Source organism: Dama dama, chromosome 1, assembly GCF_033118175.1.
Source record: "Dama dama isolate Ldn47 chromosome 1, ASM3311817v1, whole genome shotgun sequence".
Lineage (NCBI taxonomy): Eukaryota > Metazoa > Chordata > Mammalia > Artiodactyla > Cervidae > Dama > Dama dama.
Window position 1 is genome coordinate 46,273,903 of NC_083681.1, and position 11,146 is coordinate 46,285,048.

Below are 11,146 nucleotides of genomic sequence, written 5' to 3' on the forward strand. Positions count from 1 at the left end.
ACACCTTCTCCAGCATTTGTTATTTGATCATATTGTATTTAAAATTTACTCTTTGTTTTCCCAATTAACTACAGTGTTAAATGGGAAGAGGAGTTTTTGAAAACTTGGGACAGGACCTCTGACTTGCAGGAGTCCATACTGAACCAATATAAGGTCCCAAAAAAGAAAATTTCAACTGGGAAACCTAAGCAAAGACCATACAGCAGGGACAAGGACCTTGAGTTTTGTACAAATTTTAGACCCACTAACCTTCTTTAAAGGGTGGTTATAGGAAGATGGGGGCTTCACTGATGGCTCAGATGGTAAAGAATCTGCCTGCAATGCAGAGGACTGGGTTTGATCCCTGGGTCAGGAAGATCCCCTGGAGTAGGGAATGGCTACCCACTCCATTATTCTTGCCTGGAGGATTCTATGGACAGAGGAGCCTGGTCGAACTACACAGTTCATGATGTCACAAAGAGTTGAACATGACTGAGTGACTAACACTTTCACTTTTGGAGACATGAGTTCAATCCCTTGGTCAGGAAGATCCCCTGGAGAAGGCAGGTGGCAACCCACTCCAGTGTTCTTGCCTGAAAGATACCATGGACGGAGGAGCCTGGTGGGCTACAGTCCAAAGGGTCGCAAAGAGTTGGATATGACTGAGCAGCCAAGCCCAAGCACATAACAGGAACATGGATGGAAATAGAGATCATCATACCAAGTGAAGTAGGTCAGAAAGAGAAAGAAGAATACCATAGGATATCCCATATATGTGGTATCTAAACTATAACACAAAGGAACCTACTTACAAAATAGAAACAGACTCACAGACGCAGAGAACAGACTTCTGGTTGCCAAGGAAGAGGAAAGGAAGAGGAGGGATAGACTAGGAGTTTGGGGTTAGCAAATCAAACCATTACATACGGAATGAATAAACAACAAGGTCTTACTGTATAGCAGAGAAAGTTATATTCAATATCCTGAGATAAGTCATAATGGAAAAGAATATAAAAATGAGTGTGTATATATATATATGTATATAACTGAGTCATTTTGCTATATAGAGAAAATGAATACAACATTGTAAACCAAATATAATTCAATAAAAACAAATAAGTGAATAATTAAATAAATACAGTCTCATACATATCTCATAAATTACTTCACAGAAAGACAATTTAAAATAGCATTTGACAAGTAAAGCTACATTCTTCATTTTTCTATTAAAAGATATACTCTCCACTATGGTGGAGTCATACTTTGTCATAAGTATTTCACTTTTAGCAGAAAACTTCTGACTTTGAGGAGGAATGAATTTTGGTGTCAAGCTATAAGCTCTCCCAAGATGGTGAAGTGTGTTCACAGCATATATTTTCGTAGGACCCTCCTCAAGGCCCCCATAACCTCTTTATTCCTCAGGCTGTAGATGAGGGGGTTCAGGGCTGGGGTGACAATCGTGTAGAAGACAGAGATGATGTTGTCCTGCTTGGAGCTGTGGAGGGAACTGGGCAGAACATACATGAATGTGGCAGCTCCATAGAACATCCCGACCACAGTCAAGTGGGAAGAGCAAGTGACCAGAGCTTTCTGCCTCCCTTCATTTGAGGGCATGTGGAGCACAGTAAGTAGGATTAGTGTGTAGGAGGCAAGGATAGCAACAAGAGGTGGAATCAGGAAGGTCACACCAGTCACATACAACATGAGTTCATATCTAGAGGCATCTTCACAGGCCAACTTCAATAGAGGTGGAATTTCACAGAGTAGGTGGTTGATATTCCGGGACATGCAGAAAGGGAAGTGCATGGTATACAGAGTATGACATAATGCATTCAAGGAAGCCAGGACCCAGGGTGTGGCCACCATGAGCCAGCAGACCCTTGGCCTCATGAGGACCATGTAGTTCAGAGGATGACAAATGGCCACATACCTGTCATAGGCCATGAAGGCCAGTAGGAGGTCCTCTGCACCACCCACTGTCAGTGCCAGAAACATCTGAAAGGCACAGCCCCCAAAGGAGATGGTGTTTTCACGGAGCAGAAAATCTATGATGGCTTTGGGAGTGACAACAGATGTGAAGAGGAGGTCCATGAGAGAGAGCTGCCCAAGCAGGAGGTACATGGGCACGTGGAGCCAGACATCCACTGTGATGACCAGGAGCAGCAGGCCATTGCTGGTGACAGCCAGCATGTACAGGACTGTCACTGTAGCACAGAGCAGCTCAGGAGACCCACTGTCATTCAGAATCCCCATCAATATGAAGCCACTTCCCAGGGTGGAGTTCCAGTGCTCCATCCTGTGTTGTTTCTTTAGTTGCCTAGAACCAAGTAGATTCTTGGTGAATTTTTGTTATGATGGCTCCATAGTTTTGTAACATCAGAGGCCCTGTAGGATGGCCAATCCAATGGTAACTGATTTTTCCTCTTGATCTCTCAATTTCTGACTCTTAATATCTTGATAAGAAGAACCCATCTAGTTGAAGAATAAGCATCACAGTAATAGCTAAACAGTAAGAGGTCACTACATGAGAATATTATTCAGGATCTAAAACCGAAATATGTATCTCCCCAGAAAGATCAAATCACCTCTCTTCTAACAATAAAGCAATATTCTGACATCCATGCTTCTGATTTTTCTGGTACTTAGGTTTTAAGTATAATGTTTAATCAAATGATTTACATACCCAGTCAGTGTTCTGCATAGGCCTATTTTGAAAACGGAATACTAAAACAGGTACAGAAATGTGATTTCAATAAAGCACCTCAATATACTTGCCCAAATAACTTATGTTCACTTTGCTTACAGCGTTCAAAACTGTAGTCACAGCCTCATTAGAAGAGACAAAGTATGTCCGACTTAGTTCACTGGACCAGGCTCTCACTCTATGAGCCTAAGAGGGAAGGGATGATAGACTGTCTGAGACTAGAGATTGGTGAGTTTGAGGTACTGTCACTATTAAAGCTAAACCTTTAGGATTAATGAAAAAAAAAAAAAAGGAGTCATTTTTAAACAGGTTATGATAAAATGTCAGCCTGAGATTACTTAGAAATATGACAAAAAAATAAGGACCTACTCAGGAAATTCAGATTGTTTGTTTTGGGCAGAAGTGGTAAAAGATGTCAGAAGCAAAAGAGTTTGTGTTGTATGTTGTAATCAGGCTCAATAATCCTAGCTTCTTGCACCGTATCCAGATCCCCTTCTCCCTCCTGCAGAGCCAGGGTATCCACACAAGACTGAGGAGACACAAAGAGGAGGAAGATGAGTTCGTGTTCTGGAAGCTGCTCTTGGGGTGTGGTACCCAATCTCAGGAAGAAAACCAAAGAGGGATCTGAGGTTGACAGAAATCAGCCTCATGCATCTTAGGAACCGGACAGATAAATCCAACTCTGAACATAGGAATCTGTAAGTGAAACATATTTCTCTAAGTCATTTCCCTCTACAGTGTCACAGCCTTGACATTTACTGGTTTCTATTAGTCCCTATGGGGTTTACAGGATTTTAATGGTAAAAAGGTGTTAGAGCATGTGATAGACCTATCAGGTGCTTTTTAAAGTTCCTTTGGAGGCATTTATTATAATCTAAGTGTAAATACGTTCATCAGAAGCCAGAAAAGGTACACAGGGTCTGAAGACAGGTCCTGATGTTTTCACCAGGAAGTAGATACCCTGGCCTGGGATGTAGCATAGAATCTTCCATCAGTCCTCACTGATTCCTCTTCATTTTTAGAAAGCCAAGAATAGAGGGAGTTGGGATGAGGTATAGAGCCCAAGCACCAGAGATCCTAGAAGACAGAGCAGCTGAGGTTCTTAGGTCTGCACTGGGTGTCTTTTAAGAGGCTGCACACATCCCTGAAAGTGAGACAATATTCTTACCTCAGGTGGTTGAGAAACCCAGCTGCCTAACCACACTGACTACCCAGGGGATTGTTTGAGGGTCAAGGAAGATCCAGTAGAAAAGGAGAAGGAAGGGGACTTCCCTGGTGGTCCAGTGGTTAAGATTCTGCACTTCTACTGCAAGGAGCAAGGGTTCAAGCCCTGGTCTGGGAACCAAGATCCCACATGCAGTACAGTGCAGTCAAAAGAGTTGAATAAATAAAATAAAGCAAAATAAATTTTCTATGAAGAGAAGGAAGATAAGACCTTTCCAGCAGTATTCAATTTGTGAAATTTTCGCTAAGTTGGATTAGAAGTCTGAGGAGTCTGACCAAGAGAAGCACAGGACTCCTATTCCTTCAGCTCCTCTGCAGATGTGCTCTGGAAATGTGGCACTTACAGATAGAGAGCTAATTGAGTCCTTGGGCCTTGGAAGTTTCTATAGAACAAGAATATGGCTTACCTCTTCTCAAACCTGTAGAGAATTAGGAGGAACTGCTTCTGTCACACAGCTCCTCAAGTAAGTGTCTCATCTAGCCATGGTGCATTTGTCAGACAAAGTTCATGGGTACTGATGCTACTCTTGCTGAGGCCTGGGGGAAAAAATATGAAAGCAGTGGGAATCTGGAGAAAGTAGATATTAGAAAGGCTGCTCAAAGGAGACCCAGCAATGACTGATCTCACTGTCCCTGGGGCCAATACCAAGCCAGGGCCTGTCCTGGGGGAAGTTGCCCAGTTTCCTCATCCCATAACCCCACCCCCTCTATTCTACCCCTGTGTTTAGAGGGGCGTAGCCTAACCTTTCAGCTGAAATGGTCTCCCCTAGAAATGCTGGTCGTAGAAACAGCATGGTAATGAATCCCTTTGGGCCTGTTTCCTGGTGCTGTATCCCTACACTCTTCTCTCACTAAATGAGCTTGGAGGCCCTGGGTTTCTATGTCGCCTAAGGGAGGCACTGATGGCCCGTTTCCAAATTACTGACAGAACTGAGCAGGAAGCAAAGGTCCCTTTCATGGCCAGCCAGCCTTCTACCCCAGATTTAAGGTGGGTTTTAGGGCATCTGTGGAATGTTGCTTCTCACCTCCATAACCCTGGCCTCTCTTATCATCCTCTTAGACTGGACCATTTAATTCAATATGGCTTTGTTCTGTGAAGTCTGTAATTACCAGGTCTTCCCTTCATTGACCTTTGTGTGAAAGCCACTCCGTCGTGTCCAACTCTTTGTGACCCAGGCCTGGGGGAATTACAATCCAAGCCAGAATTCTCCAGGCCAGAATATTGGAGAAGGTAGTTGTCCCCTTCTCCAGGGGACCTTCCCAACCCAGGATTCAAACCCAGCTCTCCTGCATTGCAGGTGCATTCTTTACTGTCTGAGCCACCTCTGGCAATCTGTTGTATCCTCTACATAAGTATGTGTCTTTGATGTTATTATTGTCTGTTATTGTATGTTATTATGCAAATCTGTGAATATTGCACAGGAACAATAAAAAGAAATAGAGACAGTACTAAAGTTGGAGAATGTTAGTGTTAATGAAAATCTTTTAAATGCTCTCAGAGAAAAATGACAGATTTCCCACTGACAAAGACAGATACAGACAGAAGATAGTGGAGTTTTCACCGACAGTAATCAGACAAGAAACATCTTCAAAAGCAATGAGGGAACATAACTGCCCACTTGAAGTTCTCTCTACGCATAGATAAATTATCACTAGAGAGTGAAAACAAATTACAAACAGAAGCACAAGACTTTACCACCAAAGATGCCCCAATAAAATAATTTCAGCAAGGAAAAATGTGATGCCTAGGGATGTTTATAATACAGGAAGCAATAGTGAGCACGAAAATTGACTCAATAAATGTGTTGCTAATTTTAACTGACCAATAATAAACATATTTGTATTTCAAAACAGTGCAATTGAAATTCTTGACAAAAATCAAAAGATGGCAGGGGAGTTTTCCTATTGGTACTTAAAGAAGATTGTCGAAGTAGAATATTAAAAGCTTCATATATATTTATCTCCAATTATTATTTCCCACATTTTTTCATTTTTATGAAGGTACAGTTTTCATACAGGAAAGTTCACCATCTTTAGTGCATATTTTGCAGGTTTTGACAAATATATATAGCATAAGACCATCACCAAAATCAAGATAGAGAAGTTGTATTGACTCCCCAAATTCTCTGTTACCCTTTGGTATTCATACCCCACCCTCACCCAAACTCTTGCCAACTCTCTGATCTGTTTACTGTTGCTCCTATTTTCGTGTTTTTCTGCATGTTATATGAATGGTTTCAGATATTTTTAATTTAGCTCCTTTCACTTAACATCATATGTTTGAGATTCATCCAAATTCTGCTATTAATAGTCTGTTACCATTTTTTGCTGAGCAGTGTTCAGTTGTGTGGGTGTAGGTGTATTATAATTTGTTTATCCATTCACCAGTTAAAGGACATTCGTGTTGTTTCCAGTTTCTGTTGTTTGTGGAAAAAGTCATTCTAAATATTCACATATAGGTTTTTAAGTAAACATAAGTTGTTATTCACTTGGGTAAGTACCTAGTAGAGAGCTTGCTCGGTTATGATAAGTGTATTAAGTTGATCAGAAACTGTTTTCCACTGTGACTAATCCATTTTCATTCCCAATTTTATTCTCATTTTTCATTCTGTTAAGTGGTAAAATATAGAGTCTTTAAATTCTGACTAAAAGTGAGTAAAAGTGCTTACTTTGGCAGCAAATATACTGAAACTGGAACGATACAGAAAAGATTAGTGTGGCCCCTGTGCAAGGATGACAAAAGATTCATGAAGTGTTCAAAATTTTTGTTCATTGCAATACTATTCACAACTGCCAGGACATGGAAGCAACCTACATGTCCATTGACAGATGAATGGATAAAGAAGTACATATATACTAATACAATGAAATATTAGCCATACACAGGAATTTCAGTCAATTTTAGTGAGACGGATGAACCTAGAGCCTGTTATACAGGGTGAAGTAAGTCAGCAAGAAGAAAACAAATGTTGTATTTGAATACATATATATGGAATCTGGAAAAATGGTACTGATGAACCTTTAAATATTTGTAGAGCAGTACTTTGGCCACCTCATGTGAAGAGCTGACTCATTGGAAAAGACCCTGATGCTGGGAGGGATTGGGGGCAGGAGGAGAAGGGGACGACAGAGGATGAGATGGCTGGATGGCATCACCGACTCGATGGACATGAGTTTGAGTAAACTCCGGGAGTTTGTGATGGACAGGGAGGCCTGGCGTGCTGCGATTCATGGGGTCGCAAAGAGTCAGACACTGACTGAACTGAACTGAGCTGAACTGAATAGAGATGCAGACATAGGGCACAGCGGGGGAAGCAGAAGGGAGGACGGATTGAGAGAGCAGTACTGAAACATACATTACCACAGGTGAAACAGACGGTGGGAATGTGCTGTATGACACGTGGAGCTCAGCCCAGTGTTCTGTGACAACCTAGGGGGTGGGTGGGGAGGCAGGCGGCAAGAGGGAAGGGACGTGTGTAAGTCTATGGTGACTCACGCTGATGGATGGCAGAAATCACCACATTGTAAAGCGATCATCCTGGTATTAGCATTTAAAGAAAAAAGAAGAGTTTGGGGTAATGAGCGGGGTCTTTGCAAGTAAACAAGGATATGCAATTCAAGACAGAAAGTCACTTGGGGACACACACACACACACACACACACACACACGGAGTTGGAAACTGAAAATTAGTGAGTTAAATCCTCCTGACTCTTTAACAGTTCTGGAAATATTCTTAAAATTGTTTAAAGTCTTTCTGAGATATGTAGATTATAAAGGTTTATTGTCTCTCCTATGGAATGTAGCTGTTAATCTCTATGCCCTTTTAGGCTCATTGGTAATCGTTAGTAATGGTATTAAAATCCACATTTTATAAAATATGTAAACAGTCATTTCTTTGTCAGACAGGTGAGTCATACACCTCTGTCACTGTCTGACAAGCACTACTCTAGCGCTGAGGGGTTGAGTGAGGGCAGCCTGATTAAGGTGGCATGAATCATGAATGGTAGAAAAGGATCAGAAGCTGCAGGTACAGTTAAGTCTCTCAAGACTATTTGCTCTGAGAAATGTTCTGAGAAATGGAAGGGGGAGCTTCTTTAAGATGGGAGATACTGGACCATGTGTTTAACCTGTAGCAAATGTTCTTGTAAGGAGGGGGATGATACAGAGGGAAGCAGGAAATTCCAGGACCAATATCTTCGAGAAGTGAGAGAGCCTGGCTGAAGAGTACTGACGGAGGATCTGGCCTCTGATGGCCTCTTTTTTATTTGACAATGGAATATAAGTCATAAAAAAAGCAATTCTACCATTTATATAGCAGTGTTGATGGACCTAGAGAATATGATGGACTCTTTTGAAAGAAAAAACACTGTGTGCAGACGGGCTGGTAAATGTGGTATTGGAAGATGAGGGAGTCCTATATGACACCTTCTCTTTTCTCAATGATGCAAAGTCATAAGCTAAGAGTCCAGGGCATTTTTTAAAAGAATAACAGATTTATTAGGGTAGGGCAATAAATACTATGTCCCTGGAATTTAAGACTGAATATTGCAAAAAGATATTATTTCCATATCAGTGTATGAGTTACATACAATTGCAATTAATATACTAATAGGATTTTTTAGACATTTAGCAGATGACTCAAAAGTTTATCAGGAGGAATAAACAGATGATAAAACTTTAAGAAATATGAGGAAATATGGGAAAGGATACCCCTTACAAAACACAGGCACTAGAGAACATACCTAGAAATACCCCCTACTGCTCTACTTCTAAGAAGACAGTTTATAGTCAAGGGATTATAAATAATGATGAGAAAATCCATGATAGGAGAGAGTTATTAAGGAAGCTAAAAGTAAAATCAGCTATTTAGAAACATATTAACTTAAAGTTTCACCATCCATCATGTACCACAAAAATTAATTACAGAGAAATTAAAGCTAAAGTCACTTGTGAGATTATTAAACAGATCTAAGAGAAATATGCAAATTTCTCTGAACAAAAAATGGGAATTGTAATGGCACAGTCACCTTAAAAATACAAAGGAAAATATGAATATGTGAAACTACATAAATATTGTAGCACTTCTCTATCCAACATATTCCACTACATATCTAGGTAATAAACTAAAAATAAATGTTGGAACATGAATAACTGTCAAATTGTTGGGGCATTTGTCTATAAAGAGCAAAAATAAAGAGTTAAAATTAAACCAAGTAAGTAATATAAATGAAAATATCTGTTACATTTTCATTGATATGTTTAATAAATTAGCAAAGAGAGTTCATATGATGAGACAGCCCTAGAAAGAGTACAGTGAGGCAGGCACTCCCATATAATGCTAGCCAGTATGCAAACAGTTTCTAACTTTCTCATAAGCAGTCAGCTCTGGCTCTTTGTAACAAGAATTATATATTTTTTTGCCTATATCCAGGAATTTCACTTCTAGAAATTTGATCTACCATAAAATCATACATTCATGTAAGATAATTTGGGGGAACAAAATTAAGTGTAAGCAAATCCCTAAATACATTATATATGATTCAAATGATGATACTACATAGTCATTTATATTGATCATTTATCAAGACTATTTACTAGTTATTCATATAACAGCTAGCATATATTAAACACTATTTGCCAGGCTCTGGTCTAAGTGTGTAATTATCTATTCAAGTCCCTACAAAACATCATGAAGTTATCGTAAATCCTATTATTATCATCACTTTTCAGATGAGCAAACTGAGACACAAATGGCTCAGTTTAATGTTCACAAATGACAAAGTGACAGCAGAGATTACACTCGGCACTCTGACCCCCTCCCTCCCTCTTCCTCTTCTCTCCACCCCTACACTGTAGTGTCCCCTCTTCACAAGGAAGAAGCTTCACCAAATTTTAAACAACAATAAAGCAAGACCTTAACCAACATATACAGAACTATTTGGTAAATTGCATGCATGAATAACCCAAAAAGTGAATGCCAAACTTGAGAGTCCCTTGGACTGCAAGGGGATCCAACCAGTCCATCCTAAAGGAGATCAGTCCTGAATGTTCATTGGAAGGGCTGATGCTGAAGTTGAAGCTCCAATACCTTGGCCACCTGATGAACTGACTCATTTGAAAAGACCCATGATGCTGGGAAAGATTGACGGCAGGAAGAGAAGGGGATGACAGAGGATGAGATGGTTGGATGGCATAACCGACTTAATGGACATGAGTTTGAGTAAACTCCAGGAGTTGGTGATGGACAGGGAGGCCTGGTGTGCTGTGGCCCATGGGGTTGCAAAGAGTCAGACATGACTGAGCGACTGAAATGAACTGAAACTTTATAGGTGATTTTTGTTTCTTTCTAAATTTTCTGTTTTTATAATGAATTTGGATTATAGTTTCTTCATCGATTAGCTTTTGCCTTTGCATATGGTTGATCTAAATAGCTTAAGTAATTTAAGATTGTTCTGTAAGAAAAAATATTTCTGAATCTTTACAAAGCCCTATCGACAAAAATAATTCCAATGATGTGAGCAGGAGTACTTTGTCACCTCTTAACTGAATAGACTGAAGTTACCAGATTTGTCCAAAATATTCCCACACTGATAAATCAAATGACAGAAATAAGGCATATTTGAGGTAGCTAGAAAATTTTATATATATATATAGAGAGAGAGAATTTATATATATATATCCCTCCTTTCATGTGCACACAGAGATATACATATACTCACTTCACAATTGTTTTGATGTTTTGAAAATTTTCTGTATCTATATAAACTACATATTTTAAAAATTCAAGCAATATATACAATAGATGTATCTATGGCTGTATCTCTAACCCTAATTTCAGATTGAGGAATTCCACATTCAGTTTTATTGGTTTCTATCTTTTAATTTTAAATTAAGTCACTATTAAATTTTCCCATTTGGATTTTTCCATTATCTCAACAAAAACTGTCCCTTGAAACTGAAGTAGATGCATAGACACAAACTGATTCTTCTTTCCAAATAATTATTTCTTGTCTGTTATGTAGCTTGTTCAACAGCTACATAATAGACAAGAAATCCAGTATATCTTCTGAGGATTCTTATTCCTGCAACAGTCTAAGAATCTTGTTCAAACAAGTGAAGTCTTCCTCTGATTTTAAGAGGCTATTGGAGTTTGCTCAGACTAAATCTACTGCTATTGATCACTGATACATGATATTGATTGAAACTTAGTCCCCTACTATGTCTATTTTGTAATTGTG

The 11,146-nt window shown here is 39.5% G+C and overlaps 1 protein-coding gene and 1 non-coding gene across 2 annotated transcripts; one reads left to right on the forward strand and one right to left on the reverse strand.

The window, feature by feature from the left end:
* Positions 1–1,341: 1,341 nt before the first annotated feature.
* Positions 1,342–2,274, reverse strand: LOC133051324 (olfactory receptor 2AG1-like). The gene has a single exon (XM_061135831.1). The coding sequence runs from the start codon at positions 2,272–2,274 to the stop codon at positions 1,342–1,344; it is 933 nt and encodes a 310-aa protein (XP_060991814.1).
* Positions 2,275–6,572: 4,298 nt separating this feature from the next.
* LOC133064771 (U6 spliceosomal RNA) lies at positions 6,573–6,674 on the forward strand. The gene has a single exon (XR_009694713.1). It is a non-coding gene; the product is annotated as a U6 spliceosomal RNA (small nuclear RNA).
* The last annotated feature ends 4,472 nt before the right edge of the window (positions 6,675–11,146 follow it).